This window comes from Canis lupus, chromosome 6 (assembly GCF_003254725.2).
Source record: "Canis lupus dingo isolate Sandy chromosome 6, ASM325472v2, whole genome shotgun sequence".
In the NCBI taxonomy this organism is placed as follows: Eukaryota; Metazoa; Chordata; class Mammalia; order Carnivora; family Canidae; genus Canis; species Canis lupus.
In genome coordinates, this window is record NC_064248.1 from 7,398,486 (window position 1) to 7,417,812 (window position 19,327).

Here is a 19,327-nt window from a genome sequence, read left to right on the forward strand (position 1 = left end):
AGTGTTCATGCTGGCCTCACAAAGGCCACCTGGCAGCATTCAGGTACAGCCGGTTACCCAGCAGATAGATACTGTGCACCTCTGTGACTGGGCCCTGCCCTAGGTGCTCAGTGCAGGGAGGACAGCTGTCACAAAACAGAGACACAAGTCCTTTCACGTAGTAAGAACACTAAAGGTAAAGGGGACAGAGACAGAGGAGGAGTGACCCTTCTAGATAGAGGGATCAAGGAAGAGCTTCCTCCTAGGTGACGCCTGGGGAAACGTCTGGTTGAAGTGCTGCGTCAGTGAGTGCTGGGGGATGAGGTCACAGTCAGTGCAAAGGCCCAGGGTTCTACTAAAGCATTGTTCCTATCCCCTCCATCTTTGTGGCTCCCCACCCCCTGTGCCTGCTTGTCATTCGATCCGCCTAACATTTATTTAAAACCCACATCTGAGCTCAGGAGTAGCCAACCTTGAGACACTGGTGGCAATGCATTGCCCAATGAGTGAGGGCCCAGGGTACGGCCTTGGTCTTCTGATGTGTGCTTTCGTGTCTCTTGCAAGTGGCCGCCGCAGTGCACCCTACCGTCCTCTGCTGTGCTGCCCAGGCTGCTGGCTGGCCTCTGCTTCTGTCCCTGACTGGGTCTGTTGGCCACATTGAGTCTTTGTTCTCAGAAGAGGCCAAGGTGGCTGGCCTGGACAGGTCCCAGGGGCAGATTTCCCCCTCCCACCTGCACTGCCTCTGGAATGGGCAGCACCATCTGCCCGGCCCATCCAAGATCTCTGCTTCCTACCCCCAGCTGCCCTCTGTACCCTGCTCCTGAGCCTGATTCAGAGCACTCAGCAAGCCCCGCTCAGGGAGGTGACTGAGGAGAGCCTAGAGCTCCCTTCAGCTGTGGAGGAGGTGCTTTTGAGCTGGACAGAGGGCAGGGAGGATTGGGTAGGTGGTGCTATGGATGGCAAGGCCAGCTGTGGGTCAGGAATAGGGGCTCCACCAGGAGGACAGGCTGTGTGCCAGGAAGTTTTAGGTCCTTGGGGAGTGCCAAGGGAGCAGGGTGGAGTGAGAGTCCAGCGAGACCGCGTGTGGAACGCCAGTTGAGTGAGGCCTTCTCTCTATGGGTATGTCCGTGGTGCTACCATCTAGGACAGAGAAGTCTGTTAGAGCCTATGCTGCGTCAGAGGAGCAGCCACAGGGGCCATGGGGATGCCTCAGTGGGGGAGCAGGCCCAGAGCCAGCATTCCTGCTTGCTCACCCTAGCGATGGCACTAGGAACACCTAGATGGGCCAGATGGGGTGTAGAAAGCAAATAGAACCCCACTGGAGTGACAAGGTGACCAGGAGCCCAGAGGGCACAGCCAGGGGGAGTGCAGGGAGAGAACTGTGAGCTTGAGATCTTGTCTCCATAGCTTGCCTGTGTCCTTCCATGTCCTTGTGCCTGGCACAAGGAGATCCCGCTCAGAACACCTTAGGAGGCTTCCTGGGATGGCATCCTTCCCTCTGCCCTCCTGAAGCAAATGGCCTCGCCCTACCTCCTTCCCTGCCTGCCTTGAGCTCAGGCTGGTTGGTGGCTCGTACTGATACCTGCGGGACTCTGATGAGCTGGGCATTTCACTGCTTCCTGGCCTGGAGCTTAGCTGCCTCGAGCCTCGAGCAGCCGATTCCTCAGGAAGATCGATGGGTCCTGCTGGTCATTCACAGTGCCACCTTGCCTTGGCCGGGGTTTGTGGACATCCCATGCCGAATGACTCCTTCTAACGTTTCTCCCCTCTCTGCATGTCTGATCTCGCACCCCGTGTAGGCATGACGAGTATTCTGATGTCAGCCATTGGACTCCCTGTGTGTCTTAGCCGCGCACCCCAGCCTGCCAGCCCTCCCGCCTCCTGTCTGGCCTCTAAAAGTCACAGCTCAGTTAAGAGATTGAGGAAAATGTCCATGAAAGGTAGTCCTGCTCACAAATACTCTCTGGCCTCTGCTAAGCCTCTGAGTCTTGCTGCCTCTGACTCTCCTGCATCGATCGCTCTTCTCTGACCCCACAGCCCTTCTCTGCTTCCTTTACCCCAAGGAGAGGGGCTCAGTGGCCCTTCTGCCTGCCCTCCGTGCAGAGGGGGTCCCCAGAATCACTTACCACCGAAAACCCAGAGTTCAGCTCCTGTGTTCCTGGCACAGTATGAGTGTGAGGGGCCTATTCTTGAGGACTCTGTGACTATAAACATAGGCATGAGGCGAGGCCAGCTTGGAATGGGGGGTACTTTGTCCCTCCCAGCCTGTCCAGCATGTGTCTCAGGAAAGGCCCCCAGCCCTCTCTGGCCATCATGCAGGACTACGTCAGAGGGGTCCCCCAGTGACCACTCTCCTCCCATCACATGGCCAAGAAGGAGGGGTTTCAGAACCATGGAAGCTTTTGTGAGTTTTAACCAGACCTACATGAAGGGTCCTGTGGGTAGTAAGTTTTAAACCTGCCATTTTGAAAGCCAGTAGCGGCTCTGCCTCCATCTTTGGGCTGGAGATACATGGACTGCTGGAACCCCAGTGATCTTCAGTGTGATGTGGTTGAGCAGGGAGCATGGCTCTGGCTCAGCCATCCTGGGTGCCAGTCTTGGCTCCTGTTTCATGATCTCATGCTTGTGCCTCCATTCACAAGCCAGCACCTCCTACTTAGTAGATCAGGCATGGGAAGAATAGAAAATCCAATATGAGGCACCCAGCACGTGGTCATGGGGGCTACCCTGATCATGGCGATTGCCTGTCAAACCCCAGCCCTGCAGGTAGCAGGGAGGCCCAGGGAGTGGTGGGGCTTTACACCCCATTCCCTGCCTCACCCCGATCCTGGCAGTCAGGCACGCCTTGGAGCTCTTGACCCACTTCCTTCTTCCTTTGCCTTGGAGGTGGAAACAGATTTGGGGGCAGGACAGGTCCAGAGCTTCCTGAGACATTCTGACTTGCCTGGGAAAAACACAGGCTCTTGGCAGACACTTTGGCCTTCCTCTTGGGCTCAGATATCCCTTTCTTGGAGTTGGTGGTCACCTGGCTGGCCCCCTTAGAGAAATGTGGCTCCTGGAAAGCTACCTTCAGTTCTAAAAGACCACCTAGGCAAGGATGAGGAGCTAGGAAATGGGATGCTGAGCCAGGCCTCACCAAAGTTGGGCCTGAGACTAGTCCTGGCAGATGGGGTCCCGGGGTCCTTCTGCAGACTGGCCTGTAGCCAAGCTTTTCTAAAACACCCCTCCTCTGTCTCTGAGTAGAGTTCCAGCTACCAGGACGGCTACCAGTGCCAGTGGTCATTGTGCTTTGGCCTGGCTTTCTCACCAGTGACTGTCAGGGGCCTAGAAATCTGTGTGTATGGGTCTGTATTTGAGGGAGGGTTTGCATGTATGGGAATGTGGGGTGCATGTGTGACGGGGGTGTCAGGTGTGTGTGGGGGGGTGGGGGATACGTTTGTATGGGAATGAATGGGGTGCGCATGTGAAGGGAGTGTGGGGACATTTATGTATGTGGATGAGGAGGGGTGCGTGAGTGAGGGGGTGGGGGATACGTTTGTGGAAGGGGGGATGGTATTCTTTTGCCCGTAGCTGCCTCTCAGATAATCGCACTTCATGCCCTCACCACAGTCATAGTTTGGGTCAGGATGAGGTCTCCATTAGGTGAAGAACTGAGATTCCGGTGATGTGCTTTGGTCCCAGGGTGGCCAGAATCACCCCTGACGTTGCCTGCTCCCAGCCGCACCCAGGCCTTCTCTAGTTTTGAGGGCACTTGGCTGTGGAGCCCTCGGGCTTGTATGTCTTTGTAGCCAGTGGCTATGAGCTTGGGTTCAAACCAGGGTCCTTCTGGGGTCAGAGGCTAGAAGCAGGACCTGCCCTGCGACCCAAAGCGGGAAGAAGAGCCCTGCCAGGGCCTTTCCCGGCTGCACTGGTCTCCCCAGGCCCCCCTTTCTGCTCCCGCACGGCTTTGCTGCATTCTCTGTCATTCTGCCACTGCCTCTGGCTGGAGAAGACCCGGGCCTGGCCAATTCTCTCACCAACTGGGGGAGTTTCTCGTTTTGGGGGTTTGGGGGGCTGATGTGGTGTCAGGCTCAGCGTTGATGGAGGTGCAGGGCCGCCCCTCCTGGTTTCGAGTGTGTGTGCGCACCGAGGAGGAGGTGGCCAGAACACACTTCCTGCTGCGTCTTGGCTCCTTCCCAGGCTTGGTGTGTCACTGAAACCTCACAGCCCAGGGCCAGGAGAGAGAAACCTGTGATTTGTGGTGACCGTGTCTGTGTGGCATTGTCTGCAGGTGGCGTGCGCACAGATGTCTGCCGCTGCATGTTCAGCCCCTGGAACTACTTTTGCCTCGGCTTTCTCACGAGAGTAGTGGCAGTTGAGTGAAACAGCGCTGCCAAAACCTGCTCCAGAGTAGTTTGTTTTAGCAGCTGCTGTTTGACTTTTCTGTGCATCCTCTGAAGAGCCTCCTGACCGAAGTGTGTGGGGATGTGTGGAGGAGGCCCAGTCTGTGACTCCTGAGGGCTATGAACAGCAGCTGTCTCTGGTCCTCATCCAGCTGCCTCCAGGGCTTCTGGGATCGGGCCTCCAGCGGGTGGACCGGATAGGGCTCTGTTAGGCAGAGCTCTGAGTGTCTGCACTAGTGTCATGTCTCTCCTCTCGCACACTCAGTCCTCCCGTCTTGGCCCCTCTAAACGTCCCTCCTGGCAGCTTGGGCCTCTCCCTTGTCCTCCTTCTCTCTGGATTCAGCATCTCCAGTTCATACCCCTTGGGACACCGCTGATGTTCCTTTCTCTTCTAGGAGGGACTCCAAAGCCAGAGCCAGAACAGGTGATAAAAAAATATACGGAAGAGCTGAAAATGGCCTCAGATGAGGTATGTGTCACAGGAGCCACGCTGCCTCTGGTTTTGTTTGGAGGCAAGGGGTGGCTCCTGAGGTGAAAGATACTGGCCTTTCTCTGCTGAGTGGGTACTTCCCAAGGTTCCGGCCTTGTTTCGGGTACTCGGGTTTAATCACCCAGCCTCCCACGGGAGGCAGGCCTTACCAGGAGGAGGTGATCTGGCTTCAGGGGCCTGCATTCTGGTTTTAGCTTTGCTGCTGATGAGCTGTAGTTCTGAGCAAGGCTCCTACACGGGCCTCTGTGTAGCCCTCTTCCTGTGCCACTCTGGGGCCTTGGAGGGTCCTGGAGACAAGGGATGGGAGAGCCTGCCCATTCCCCGAGGACCGAGCTGGGGAAAAGTAGTGACTTTGTCCCCAAAGCAGCCCTGCCCCTCTGGCTATTGGGAGAGCTGGTTAGCCTTCCTGTAATTACAGGGCCTGCAGACCCTCATAGCAGTTTCAATAGGACCCGATCCTCTGTGCTGAGCCGTGTTTTGGGGTCTACAGTGCCACTGGTCTCTGATTTGAATGGAGAGCTCCAAGGACTCTGAGGGTGGTGGGTGGGAGTCATGGGTTAAAGGGTAGTTACGCCAGTACAGAACCACATACTCTGCCTGTGCAGGACTCTCCTGCAGCTCTGGGTGATAAAGGTTCAGTAACCTGGAGGCCATCCTTGTGTCTCCCACCATCCCTCCAGCCCTGTCTATGCTCCCACCTGACAGCGCCCACATCAGTGTCCTTGTCTTTGCCCTTGTGGCCCTGCCATACCTGGGCTGCTCCATGCCAGCCTCCTGTCCTCCAAGCTGCCACTCAGCTTACACACAGTTGTGATTGTGCTGGTACCCCCAACCTTAAAACTCCTCTACAAGGCCCCTGACGTGTGAGACAAAGCCCAGCTCCTGAGTGTGGCCATCAGAACCTTCGGGGACCTGGTCCTGTCCCGTCTGGCTTTTTATACCCTACTTACCCCTCGGCCCCGGTGGCTGCCACTGCTGTTCCCAGACTCTGCTGGTTCCTGCTTCACGACATTCTCTGCGCTTTCCTTGGACTGTGTATTCCCATCCTTGCTCACCTTGTCCTTTTTTCCTTGTGATACCCCACTTCAAGGGCCTCGCCTCTCAGCCTGCCTGTTCTTTCCCCTTTCCCTGCCTCTGTGTGGCCTGTGCTTGTGGTTGTCTGTTTTCCCCTTGACTGTGGTGAGCCCTTTGAGGGCACAGATCCTGGTGACTCACCGGTCTTTCCAGCCTCTGGGACAGCTGACTACCAGACTGCCCAGAATCCTGGTGTTTCAGCAGAGGAAGGCCTTTTCCTATTAAGAATACCTCCACGCCTGTGGCTCAGCAAGCTGTTGGTGAGCATGCCCTGTGCTGGTCTCCTTCCAGGACTGCATCATCTGTATGGAGAAACTGTCCGTGGTGTCCGGGTACAGCGACGTGACCCACAGCAAGACCATTGGGCCAGTGGCAGTGGGCCGCCTTGCCAAGTGCAGCCATGCCTTCCACCTGCTGTGTCTGCTGGCTATGTACTGCAATGGGAACAAGGTGCCACACCTCTGTCCCTGGGATGGGCGGGGGGCCCGGGTGACCTGCCCATGGGCCTGCCCTGGTCCTGCTGCATCTGACTGACTGCCGCTGCCCTGCAGAGGGCCCAGGACACCCTAGGAGGCAGCCTTGAGATGTCGGCAGGCCTTGGCCTGCAGCAGAAAAGAGGTTGGCCACTGGGGGGCTGAGGGTGGCAAGTGACACCTGGGTGCCATCCTGCAGGGGAGTTTAACCAGAGTGGACGGAGGTTAGGAGGACAGAGAGAAAGACCTGAGTCATGTGGCAGACCATTGGGCCTGGCTTCCTCTCCCTGAAGTATCCCTGTGCTCTCTGAACCAGCCAGGGTGCCAGCACCAGCAGTGATAGGTCACAGGGTTTTTTGTTTGATTTGAAACCTGTCAGACCATAGATTCTTCTGTGCATAAACCTGATTTGCCTACTTGATGCCAGTCTCCTAGTAGAACATCTTTCCAGGGAAGCCGTGAGGATTGGGTTTCTTTTCTTTCTTTCTTAAGATTTTATTTTATTTTTTTTAAAGATTTTATCCATTTATTTATGAGAAGCAGAGAGAGAGAGAGGCAGAGACACAGGCAGAGGGAGAAGCAGGCTCCACGCAGGGAGCCCGACTTGGGACTCGATCCCGGGTCTCCAAGATCACACCCAGGGCTCAAGGCAGCGCTAAACCGCTGAGCCACCCAGGCTGCCCAAGATTTTATTTATTCGTGAGAGAGACACAGAGAGGGGGGGGGGGGGGGCAGAGACACAGGCAGAGGGAGAAGCAGGCTCCACGCAGGGAGCCCGACTTGGGACTCGGTCCCAGAACTCCAGGATCATACCCTGGGCCAAAGGCAGCCATTCAACTGCTGAGCCACCCAGGCATCCCGAGGATCGGGTTTCTATGCAAGGAGGGAGTGGGGTGATAAGCCAGGGACCTGCTGTGGAGCAGTGAGCCCACCTGTGCCCCAGGTGGCTGCGCCTAGGCACTCTCTCAGGGCCACGGGCTCAGTCTGTGGTGCTCTGCTTCGTCTCAGGACGGAAGTTTGCAGTGTCCTTCCTGCAAAACCATCTATGGAGAGAAAACTGGGACCCAACCCCGGGGCAAGATGGAGGTGTTCAAGTTCCAAGTATCCCTCCCTGGCCATGAGGACTGCGGGACAATACTCATAGTTTACAACATTCCTCACGGCATCCAGGTAAGGGGCCCTGGTACAAGAGGAGCCTCCTTGGACCATTCTGGAATTGGTCCCTCTCACTCTGGGGCACTCTTCTTCCTGCTTCACCCCTCTCCCAGCAGTCTGATCCCTGGGTCACTCAGGATGCCCTGGCTTCCCAATTTCAGGCTCTCAGGAAACAAAGGGCTCTAGCATCTGGGGGTAGAATAAGCTTATAGGGCTGTGGAAACAAAGAGATGGCCTTCAGCCCTTTCCTGATGCAGGGAGGGCATCCTGAAGGTGGAGACATCTTAGCTGGGCATGTATTGGGCAGAAGAATGTACAAACAAGAAGAATGCTTGTGTGCTTGTGTTCAGGGGCTGAATAATGGGGGAACCCCATAGGGCAGGGAGATGCCAACAGTAAGGACTGCTCTTGAGAGGCCAGCTCAGTGGCCAGATCCAGGCCTGCCTTGGGTGTGCACGGTCAGCTCTGGTGGCAAGAATAAGACTGGAACCTGAGCAGAAGGCCCTAGGGTCCCAGTAGAGACCCAGATAGGAGCCCTGGGGCCTTGGGCCTCTTGCATGGGTGGTGGCTAGGTGGTGGCCAGGTGTGTGAGGGGTGGATAAACAGGGCAATGGAGACCAGGACTCTTATGGGCCCGTCTGATAGGTGGGGTGTCCCTGTTCAACAACGTTCTTTTTCCTGGTTTCCCTCCACATCTTTTCAGTGGGTCATAGTGAATTTTAAAAACATTCCAGACAAGGGACGCCTGGGTGGCTCAGTGGTTGGGCGTCTGCCTTCGGCTCAGGGCGTGATCCTGGAGTCCCGGGATCGAGTCCCACATCAGGCTCCCTGAGTGGAGCCTGCTTCTCCCTCTGCCTGTGTCTCTGCCTCTCTCTGTCTCTCTTTCTGTCTCTCATGAGCAAATAAATAAATCTTTAAAAAGAAAAAAAAAACATGGGACGCCTGGATGGTTCAGCGGTTGAGTGTCTGCCTTTGGGCCCAGGTCCTGGAGTCCCGGGATCGAGTCCCACATCAGGCTCCCTGTGTGGAGCCTGCTTCTCCCTCTGCCTGTGTCTCTGCCTCTCTCTCTCATGAATAAATAAAACCTTTAAAAAAAAAAAAAAAAAACATTCCCGACGGCCTTAGAGTCACAGAGCAGGGGGGGAAATGTGGTGTTGTACATGGTGTGCCTCCGAGTGGCAGAGGGCACGAGCAAGGGCCCTCTGCTGTTCCCAGCCCCCTACCTTTCTGCTCTATTTGCACTGTCTCAGGCCCCACAGTGGCTCCATCTTGAGCAAGGGGTAAGGGTGTCAGGAAGGAGGCCCTGCCATCTAGGCCGCAGAGCCCAGCACCTGGAGGCAAACACCAGTGGGGTGGGAGCATGTGCCTTGGCCTTTGATGAGTTCCAGTCTCATCAGGGAAGGGGGAGACATTAGCAGAAGTGTCTGCCACATCTAGTGGCATGGGGTCAAGGAAGGTGGTCACTGGGGGGAGGCCGTGTCATGTCGGGTCTCTGAGGGGCAGGATTTGAGACACCAATTTATTTGGTCACTTTGAGTACAGGAATAGCCCCAGCAGAGGAGGCCTAGCGTGGGCTGGGCTGCTGCGCTCCTCTCAGGATGTTCCTACTCCTAGTGTCTGTTCTTCCTGCAGGGCCCGGAGCACCCCAACCCTGGGAAGCCGTTCACTGCCAGGGGGTTTCCCCGCCAGTGCTACCTTCCAGACAATGCCCAGGGCCGCAAGGTAAGGCCCTGCAACCCTTGGGGAGGGCCCCCAGCTGGTAGGCCTGTGCCTGGCTGCTTGTGGACAATTTGAGCAGGTGATTTAGGGAGGGTCTAGCCTGCTGGCCATACCTTCTCTGCTTAGCTCATCATCTTCTTCTAGGGCTCCCAGGGACTGCTGTGCATTAGGCATGCTCCCCCAAGGGAGAGGACTAGAGGGGAGAGGAGGCCTCTTCCAGCAACCTCTTGGGCCAGGTCACCTGGTCTTCAGTCAGGCTAGCGTGATGAGATTGGTGGGGTGGGAGTGGGGGCAGGACAGAACAGGGTGACTGGGATGGCCTGCAGAGCCACCTCGGCACTGAGCTACCTCTGCACTGAGACTAGGGGGAGAGCATTCTAAGCAGACAGAAGAGCTCAGAGTGGTGGCTTTGAGAATCATGGAGGTAGGCTGGACAGGAGAGTGTGAAGAGTCTAGGGGAGGAGCCTGAGCCCCATGTGGGGGCAATGAGGCCTGGGGACAGGCTGCCCTGGGTAGTGCTGATTGGAGGTATGAAAAAGTTCCCTCTAGCTGCTGTGAGCCTAGCCTGCAGGTTGCTGAGCATGGGGGAGCAGAGAAGCAGGGGTTCCCTCTGGAGGGAGAGGCTGACTTGGAAGTAGGGCAGAGTTAGCCTGGCCCCAGGTGTGGCTTGAGCAGTACAGAGGATGGCAGCACTCACCCTCTGAGGTTGGGGGTCGTCTTGGGCAGTCAGGTCAGCAGGTGGAGTTCTGGAAGGGGAGTTAGGACTGGAGCCAGAGGCTGGGGACCCCAACAGGTGGGGCTCTAGGTCCAGGACTGTAGATGAGGTCACTTAGGAGAGTGGCCCGGTCCCTGCCCTGCAAGTGGTGCACAGTAGGGATCGAACAAAGGGCTTCTCCGTCCCTCAGTGTGCCTACAGCTGGCATTTGGTGGGTGGCCACTGCTGCCGTCCTGGCCCTCACTGCTGGGGCAGGTGAGACCAGGGAAGGAAGAGGGCACAGCCAATGCTAGCACACTGGTCCCCTGCTGCTCCTGGGTGGAAAAACCCATGCCCAGGCCTGGGCTTGTTCACCAGACCCTTCCTCCTCTCCCGTTCCCCACGGCAGGTCCTGGAACTGCTGAAGGTAGCCTGGAAGAGGCGACTTATCTTCACAGTAGGGACTTCCAGCACCACAGGAGAGACGGACACAGTGGTGTGGAATGAGATCCACCACAAGACAGAGATGGACCGCAACGTGACAGGCCACGGCTACCCTGACCCCAACTACCTGCAGAATGTGCTGGCTGAGCTGGCTGCCCAGGGAGTGACTGAGGACTGCCTGGAGCAGCCGTGACTCCCCAACCTGGCCAGCCCCCTCCCCACCCTACCATGCCTGCCTCTGGCCACCAGCCACCCTCTACCCACGCCGCCAGCTGGGCTGCCCCTGGTATGGGCGGGCAGGAAGGTGCCTTTCCTCAGAGGCTGCGGTGTGTGTTGGGGGCCTGCCTTCTGCCGCCTCCTCCCCTCCAGGCCTGGATGTGTGTGGGAGTTGGGCAAGCCTGGGGAGTTGTACTCGTGGGGGCTTAAGATGCAGCTACCTCAGTGTGTGGGGCCCTGCCCTGGGCAGGCGGCTTTGGGTTCATAGTGCCGGGGGCCTGCTGTGGGGTGAGGCCAGACTGCCCCATCATGGCCTGGGCAGGCGTGGGTTCCGGGTCAGCTTCTCATACCTCAGACATTCTGTTTGCAATAAATGCCATATAGCCAAAGTCAGAGACCCTGGTGTGTTTGTCGGTGGAGAGGCTGTGCGTCTGTGTGCTCGTGCTCGCATGCTGGTGCAAGAAGCAGCACACACCTGTCCTGCATCAGAGCAGGAGGGAGCCCACAGACTGCCTATTCAACCCGCATTCCGTAATGACAGGCTCTGCGGTGAGGGCCAGAAGCCCACACGCTGACCTGGTGCCTGCTCCCTTGGCCCTGACTCCATGCTCCTCGTTGTATGTGCCGTCCAGCCGCTCTGCCAGGCCCTCCATGCCATTCACTCCCCAAGTGAGATGCTGCTCGCTGCTCGTGCCTGGAAGGTGCTGCTGTCTTCTACGTTGTAGAGGAGGGAGCAGGTTCAAGGATGCAGTGATTGGCCCAAGGTCCCAGGCTCGCGGTAGATAGAACTGGGGCTGGAATTGGGCCAGGGCTGATATGACCCCATCCTCAAAGTTCTAATTCTCAACCATCTTGGGAGGATCAAATACTCCAGCCCCCTTCTGCCTGGGGGCAGTGATTGTGCCTGGGGCTGCAGGGACACTGGCCACATCCTGAGTGGGCCAGGGGTATTTTTGCCTCCACCAGAAAAAAAAAAAAATTCTGTTTTATGCATTGGTATAAAGATGAGTATATTAGGGACACCTGGGGTGGCTCAGCGGTTGGGCATCTGCCTTTGGCTCAGGGTGTGATCCCAGAGTCTGGGGATCGAGTCCCGTATCAGGCTTCCAGCATAGAGCCTGTTTCTCTCTCTGCCTGTGTCTCTGTCTCCCTCTGTCTTTCTCATGAATAAATAAATAAAATATTTTTTAAAAGATGAGTATGTTATATATTAAAGCATTTTTCTTCAATCTAGAAGTTTGGGTTTTGGGGGGCACCTGGCTGACTCAGTAGAGCATGTGACTCTTGATCTCAGGGTCTTGAGTTCGAGCCCCATGTTGGGTGTAAAAATGACTTTTAAATCTTTAAGAAAAAAAAAAGTAGTTACCCTATGACTCAGCAATTCTACCCCTAGGCGTGTATCCAAAAACAGGTCCACACAAAACTTGTATATGAACGTTCATGGCAGTATCATTCATAACAGCCAAAAAGTGGGAACAGCCCCACTATCTCTGTCAGCTGAGGAGCCGGGAGACAAAATGCCTGGTCTCCATACAGTGGAGTGAATGTTCTGTAGCCCTCAGGAAGAACAGAGGCCTGCCACACGCTACAGCATTAATGAACCTGGACAACAAGATGCTAAGTGAGAGAAGCCAGACCCAGAACTCTGCATGTGTGATCCCATTGATGTGAAATGTTCCCTATAGGAAAGTCTGCAGAAGCCCAGGGTAGATATATGGTTGTCAAGGGAGCAGGGAATGGGGAGGGACTTTGTGGGTCCAGAGTGTCCTCTTGGGGTGATGCACATGTTCTGTACTTAGTGGTGATGTTTGCACAACCTTGTGAAAACCTACTGAGCTGTAGGCTTTCAAATGATGAATTTTATGGTCTGTGAATTATATCTTAAAAAAACATTTTTTTAAAGATTTTATTTATTCATGAGAGCGAGCGAGAGGCAGAGACACAGGCAGAGGGAGAAGCGAGAGAGAGAGAGGCAGAGACACAGGCAGAGGGAGAAGCAGGCTCCCTGCAGGGAGCCCGACATGGGACTCGATCCCGGGTCTCCAGGATCAGGCCCTGGGCTGAAGGCGGTGCCAAACTGCTGAGCCACCCAGGCTGCCCTAAAAAATATATATATATGTATCTTAAAAAACAGAACTAAAAGGAGTAAAGTAAGTGGGAGACTGGCTTGTCACCTATCAAAAGTCCTTCCTCTGACTCCAGATTCTTCTGTTAGACAAGAATGTGGCCTCGTGGAGGGAAGGCAGGGCACTGAGATGGCCTGGATCCTGGGGGCTGTCCTGGGGCTGCAGCTGGGCAGGTCAGGCGGGGCCTCTGCATCCTGCTCCCACTCTGCTGGGTGGGGATGGAAGTCCAGAGGGAGGCTCCTGGCACCTGGGGTGCAGGAATCTCGAGCATGTAGTCCTGAGCCCGTGTTTCCAGAGACTGGGTCCTCTCGAAGGCAAAGAGGCTGGATGGGACCCAAATTCAGACATGGGGCTCTGGGGGTCCGTGGCATCCGCCTCAGGCCTGGCAGTGGGGCCTGGCACTGGCTTGCCCCACCTACAGCCCTGCCCAGCTCCCTTATGGTAGGCTGAGCTGGTGGGAGAGGGTGGGGTGCATTTACATTTGCAGGTCTTTCCAGCCCTTGGCCAGCCTGGCAGCCTGACTAACCAGCTCCTCCTGGCTCAAGGCTCTGGGGGAGAGGGTGTGGCAGGAGGCAGCCAGATCAGCCCCAGGCTGTGAATGTGGAAGAGGGCTGAGCTGGGGCGGCCATCATGGGGCTCCGCCAAAGGCAGCCTGGCCCATCGCTGCTCCTCCTCCTCCTCGTGGGGACACTGATCTGGCCCCTGCCCTGTATGAGCCTGAGTGAGTAGGGGTCCGGGGATGAATTCACCCAGCCAGACGAAAGGGGCTGGGACACCTGCGGGGGGTGATTGGACTCTGGGAGCCCACCCCTCCAACAGGGGAGAGCAGGTCCCAGGACCCTCATGCCTATCTCCATGGCTGCAGAGCTGATCCCCTACACGCCGCAGATAACAGCCTGGGACCTGGAAGGGAAAGTCACAGCTACCACATTCTCCCTGGAGCAGCCTCGCTGTGTCCTGGACGGGCCTGCCAGTGTTGCCAGCACCGTCTGGCTGGTGGTGACCTTCAGCAACGGTGTGTCATGGTGTAGGTTCTGGGGCTGAGGAGGGCTGCAGGGTAGTGGACTAGGCATTGGGCCTTATCCTGAGGGACCCTGAGAGGGTGACTAAGTAACCTGATTTGTGTCTGGGGGGGATCTCTGGGCCCTGAGGCAAGGAGGGCCAGGCTGGGGGACCCTGGACCCAGGGGCTATGCTTTCTGACCCCACCTGTCTGTCCCTTTCTCCTGTAGCCTCCAAGGACTTCCACAACCCACAGACGCTAGCTGAAATTCCAGCCTTCCCGCGGCTGCTGACTGATGGCTACTATATGACACTGCCCCTGTCCCTGGACCAGCTACCCTGTGAGGACCCTGAGGGTGGCGGCAGGAGCATCCCCCTGCTGCGGGTAGGCAATGACCCTGGCTGTCTTGCTGACTTCTACGAACCACCCTACTGCAACAACCCCCTCCCCAGCCCTGGACCTTACAGGTGGGTCACTCCCTCTGGACCCTGGGACAGGAGCTGTGCTGGGGGGAAGAGGTCTAATTTTGGTTTATTCCTCTGTGGGGTCAAAGAGCAGCACTCATCCCAGCTGGGTGGCAGGCAGAGTGTGGTCTTTCCAGGGGGCCTTTCCACAGGGCTGGTGGGAGCAGGGTGGGGTTTCTGGCCTAGAGTCGGGGGGCTGGGGAGCTGCAGCCACTGGCCCACAGGTAGACCTGGCAGGAATCTAAGCCCAGGGCTAAGTTTGGATGCAATTAGTAGGTATGAGGTCATGTGGTAGGTGGGGAGAGGGGCCAGAGTGGGAGCACAGGTGTCCAGAGGAGGGCTGCCCGGGCCACAGGACAGGACCAGGTGTCCTCAAGGAGTCCAAGTCCAGCTGAGAAAACCAACACAGGGTGCAGGGAAGGTGGATCACTGTATGGGCTGAACTGACACTTCCATTCATAGCCTCCCTCTGCCCCCTGCCCAGCCCCTGCCCCGACAGGACCACCTTCCCACCTCCCCCATGCCTACTTCCTGGCTCACCTCCTGCCCCCACTCCTAGCAGCCACCAGAGCCAGCTGCCCTCAGATACAGAGCTCCCCACCTGGAGCAAAGATAACAACCTGAGCTCCTCTGCATGGCCTCTGGTGCCCTCCTTGTGATCCCAGGCTCTGAGTGTGCCCTGACCACACCCTTCCCTCCCTCCCTTAGGGTGTTCGACCCTATTGGGGGCCTTCTGTGGCTTCCTAGATGCCACTTGGCCAGCTTTTCTCCCTTGGCAAGGCCTGGGGCCCCTAGCTCCCTCTGACACACTGAGCCACCCTGAGGCATTCTGTATGTAACATTTAGTAACTGGGGTCCCCTAAACCAGATGAGGTATCTGGACTGGGACTGCTGGCAGAGGTCACTGTGGTCAGAGAGATGTCAGAGGATCCCCAGAGCATCACCAGGCTGTGGCTAAGCCAGATGTGCCCCAAAAGAGCCTGGCCCAGAACTCCTGGGGCTTGGCCACTGTGGGCACCCTACCCAGGGCAGTTGAGGCTTTGAGCCTCACCTGTTTTTCCTCTCCCCAGGGTGAAGTTCCTCTTGATGGACGCCAGGGGCTCACCCCAGGCTGAGACCAGGTGGTCCGACCCCATTACTCTCCACCAAGGTAGTGCTGGGGGAGGGGGTGCTCTGGCTCCAGTCTGCCCGTCCCCCTGCAAAATGGCCATGCCCAGCCAGCCTCTCCTCCTGCTGCCATGAGACTGGGGGTCTGGGGGCAATGTCCGAGTCCAGCCCGTCCCCCAAAACAGAACCTCGTGTGGGTGAGGTAGGGCACTGGGTCAGTCTCATTGACAGAGACAGCTCTGTCCAGGCTCAAATGTTGGTTAACCCTTGGGTGCCCAGGTCCCAGCCCAGTTGTGTGCAGGAAAAGCCTTCCCCTCCAATGCCAGCCCTGGGTCAAGTGCTACCAGGTGGAGAAGGGCTAGGGCATGAAGGAGGCTGGAGTCAGAGTCAGGGCCGTGGGTTCTGGGAGACTTCCCTCAGCAGGACCCTAAGGGACCAGTGATTCACCAGGCCAAGGAAACTGCATATGGAAAGCCAGTGTCTGGTGTGAGGGACAACTCGAAGCAGGCTATAGAGGCTGGGGTGTTGGGTAAGGTGGGCAGCAGGGGGTCTTTTCATCTAAAAGCCTTGAATACCAGACTCCAGGGAGCAGCCACATGGTCAGTCCTGAGGTCTGCTGTAACTTGCCTGCCATGGGCAGGGCAGTGTGTGGGCACATTGACAAGAACAGCCTAGAAGGTTAGACCCAAGAGGCTGGAGCTGTGGGTGGTCCAGGCTGGCAGGGTACAGATGCCTGGCTGAGATGGGTGGGCTCAGAGGCTCTCAGGCCCTGAGTGTTAGCCTGGGTGTGGAAGTGACTGCCCTGGGGTCAAGGGGCAGCCTCTGAGAGCAGCTGCTATGTGCAGGGAAGGCCCCAGGCTCCATCGACACGTGGCCAGGGCTGCGAAGTGGTGACATGATCATCATCACCTCTATCCTCTCCTCCCTGGCTGGCCTCCTGCTCCTAGCCTTCCTGGCAGCGTCCACTGTGCACTTGTAAGTGCTGATATCCTCAGGGGCCTCCCTCCCACCCTGGGGAGCCCCTTCCTTCTCACTGGTCCTAGCACCTAGAAGCCCTCCAGGAACCTGGCGGTTTTGAGTTGGCAGTGCCCCTTCCTGGGATGTTCAGGGAATTTCCACCCCAAGTATCTCTCACCTGCAGGGCAGGGAGGTGGCCCAGCAGCTTCTCTGAAGATGGGTTCAGAAAAGGGGCCACCTTGCTCTGCCCTGCCCTTCACTGTATCCTTGGCCCCAGCCTTTCTCCCCCTGGGCCTTGTTTTCTCTCCCATGAACCCTTAGTCACTTCAGAGAACTGATACCAGGGTAGTCAGGAGGTGGGCCAACAGCAGCTGGTTCTAGAAGGAAGGAAAGGGGGAGGCTGTGGGAGGAGGCCCTGACTTGGCAGGCCACTCGACCCAGCAGGGACCCAGTGCCGCCTCCTCTCCCCAACCAGCTCCAGCCTGTGGTGGCCTGAGGAGGCCCCGGAGCAGCTGCGGATTGGCTCCTTCATGGGGAAGCGCTACATGACCCACCACATCCCACCCAGCGAGGCCGCCACCCTGCCTGTGGGCTGTGAGCCTGGTCTGGACCCCCTCCCCAGCCTGAGCCCCTAGCCTAGTGTCTGGGGCATGGCCGTGGGGTGTGGGGGGCAAGTACCCGGTGCTCATCCCCAGCCTCTGCACCCACCTGCCTCTCCTGCTTCGCACTTCCCCACCCAGCCTAAAGTCCCACTGATGTAGGAAAGATACTAGGGTTCATAGCCCACGACCGAGAAAGAATTCTTGAGACGTCTTTGGTGCAAAAAGATGACTTTATTAAAGCACAGGGACAGGATCCAAGGGCAGAGAGAGCTGCCCTGGGGTCATGAGGAGTGGCCCATTTATGTACTTTCAAGTTGGGAGGGGTTTAGGGAGCGAGTTAGCCTCCCAGGTATTTTGGAAACATGGTTTCCAGGATTCTGAGGGGACTAGCTATTGTTAAGAAAAGGTGATTTATTACTGTTTAGCAAAAATTGTCATAAGACTCTTCAGATGTATATCGGTGGGTCATATGCTTGGAGGCTGACTGCCAACATATATCACGCGGGGGTAGAGATAAAGGCGGTTTCCAAAGGAATTTTTATACCTTTAAGTAGACTTACTGGGAGTCCCGGTGGCTCAGCAGTTTAGCACCGCCTTCAGCCCAGGGCGTGATCCTAGAGTCCCGGGATCCCAATCGAGTCCCACGTCGGGTTCCCTGCATGGAGCCTGCTTCTCCCTCTGCCTGTCTCTGCCTCTCTCTCTCTCTCTCTCTCTGTGTCTCATGAATAAATAAATAAAATCTTTAAAAAAATAAAAAAATAAAGTAGACTTACAGGGTCCTGGGGAGGATGAGCTAAGATTGCCTTTGCCCTTAGCATAGTGTCAACATCAAGGCAGCTAGGGATCCCTGGGTGGCACAGAGGTTTGGCGCCTGCCTTTGGCCCGGGGCGTGATCCTGGAGACCCGGGATCGAATCCCACGTCGGGCTCCCGGTGCACGGAGCCTGCTTCTCCCTCTGCCTCTCTGTCTCTCTCTGTGTGACTATCATGAATAAATAAATAAAATCTTTAAAACAAAACAAAACATCGAGGCAGCTGAGTCCCTAGAGGAATGTCACTCTGCCTGTTTCAAGGACTTGTCAGTGGGCTGTAGGCAGTAAGGAAATTTAGTAATTTCTCTTTTGTCTTTGTTTCACACATCACCACCACTAGCAGGCTTGCCTTTGCCTTTCCTGTTCTGCCGTCCCCAGGGAGCGTCAGGGTCAGGCTAGCATGCAGCCCCACTTCCATCCTTACCTGCTCTGCCTGGCCTCCTGAGAGAGACACTACAGGTAACGTGGAGAAGCTTCCAGGATAGGATCCGGGAAGGGGGCCGTCAGAGGATTGGGCGGGCCCGTCACAGGGTGTATGGGGCCGAGCCTCCCTCTGTCTCTCCACCCCACCTTCCAGTGTCTGGGGCCTTCAGAGGCTCCTCATTATCCTTGGGCCCTTTCAGAGGGTGGTCAGAAGGTCCGAGTGACGAGATGCACGTTGTGACCGTCTGACCACTGATTCCCCCACGTCCAGCCCTGCTGCACACACAGATGGCTTACTCGTTCTCACGCCACAAACACTTATTAAGCACCTGCTGCATGCCACTGAGAGTGTTAGACATGGGGCCTCAGGCAGAGCCAGTCCTGATCTTGGGGAGCTCATTCACCGCTCTGGACCTGTGATGCCCACATGTCCAGATGTGAGATGTTACTGTTAGGCCTGTCACACCTTCAGACTGTCACATACCCTCGGATTCACACTCCTTAGATGATCACCTTAAAATGCTCTCTGAGGCGGGGAGCCTCCCCCCATCATCCGGCGTCCCCGCTAACGACCGAGGGTTCGCAAGGCCGGTGGTTCCTGCTGTGGCCACACGGGGGCGCCGATGCGCCGCAGCTGGGCCCCGCGCACGCGCACTCCTATTCACAGAGCGGCTGGACTCCAGGCTGGGGGCCTCCTGCAGTGACCTGAGGCCTAAGAGCCCCCGCCACGCAGTGGGGTCTCGGGCTCCAGGCCTCATCTCGGCCAAGTCAGATGGCTGAGCAGTCACGCTCCCGCCTGAGGGCCTACTATGTGCTGTCCAGTCTGCACAACCGCCACCGTTCTGTACATTGAGAAACTGAGGCTCGGCGACTCGTCCTCGCCCTCTGTCCACTGCCGCCGCCCGCCCGGCCCCACCTCCCGTGCCCTTGGGCTGCTCCTTGCTTCCCCAGCCTGACTGCGGCTCCCAGCATTCAGGCCCCCCAATGGCGCCCGGCGATGGCCCACGTATGCCTGCCCTCTTCAGAGGTGAATTAACAGTGGTCTGGCTCCTCCATCACCAAGTGGTGCCCACGCTGGGTGGGGGAGAGACGCATCTGCACCCAGGACCCAGCCTGGCTTCACCCGTCCAGCCCCGGGTCTGCCCTGAGCCTGTCCCTTTGGCTGGTAGCCCTAACTGCACTTTGGGGATGCCCCATGGCCTAATGGGC

The 19,327-nt window shown here is 57.1% G+C and overlaps 2 protein-coding genes across 13 annotated transcripts in view; both read left to right on the forward strand.

Moving 5' to 3' along the window:
• Positions 1-11,015, forward strand: part of DTX2 (deltex E3 ubiquitin ligase 2) — a 38,714-nt gene extending 27,699 nt beyond the window's left edge. For 6 of the 11 annotated variants that reach the window (XM_025425877.3, XM_035717963.2, XM_025425876.3 and 3 more), the window contains 6 exons: positions 1,779-1,919; positions 4,757-4,830; positions 6,217-6,375; positions 7,407-7,568; positions 9,186-9,275; positions 10,376-11,015. In XM_025425877.3, the coding sequence (XP_025281662.1) occupies positions 1,779-1,919; positions 4,757-4,830; positions 6,217-6,375; positions 7,407-7,568; positions 9,186-9,275; positions 10,376-10,603 (854 nt within the window). In that variant the 3' untranslated portion in view covers positions 10,604-11,015. The remainder of the gene's footprint in view (positions 1-1,778; positions 1,920-4,756; positions 4,831-6,216; positions 6,376-7,406; positions 7,569-9,185; positions 9,276-10,375) is intronic. The other 5 variants (XM_035717964.2, XM_049111073.1, XM_049111074.1 and 2 more) reach the window with 3 other exon arrangements.
• A 2,207-nt stretch (positions 11,016-13,222) lies between these two features.
• On the forward strand, positions 13,223-17,909 carry UPK3B (uroplakin 3B). Of its 2 annotated transcripts, none has more exons than XM_025425883.3 (6): positions 13,223-13,473; positions 13,618-13,779; positions 13,984-14,221; positions 15,289-15,368; positions 16,171-16,300; positions 16,758-17,909. In XM_025425883.3, the coding sequence occupies exons 1-6, from the start codon at positions 13,383-13,385 to the stop codon at positions 16,915-16,917; spliced, it is 861 nt and encodes a 286-aa protein (XP_025281668.1). In that variant the 5' UTR covers positions 13,223-13,382; the 3' UTR covers positions 16,918-17,909. The 2 variants fall into 2 exon arrangements, with proteins under 2 accessions (XP_025281668.1, XP_025281669.1); XM_025425884.3 differs by having other exon boundaries at positions 13,227-13,473; positions 13,618-13,767.
• The last annotated feature ends 1,418 nt before the right edge of the window (positions 17,910-19,327 follow it).

Coding starts and splice junctions, on each gene's coding strand:
- UPK3B (XM_025425883.3), top strand. CDS start 13,383: ATGGGGCTCCGCCAAAGGCAGCCTGGCCCATCGCTGCTCCTCCTCCTC. Junction 13,474..13,617: donor CCTGCCCTGTATGAGCCTGA/GTGAGTAGGGGT, acceptor CCATGGCTGCAG/AGCTGATCCCCTACACGCCG. Junction 13,780..13,983: donor CAGCAACGGTGTGTCATGGT/GTAGGTTCTGGG, acceptor TTTCTCCTGTAG/CCTCCAAGGACTTCCACAAC.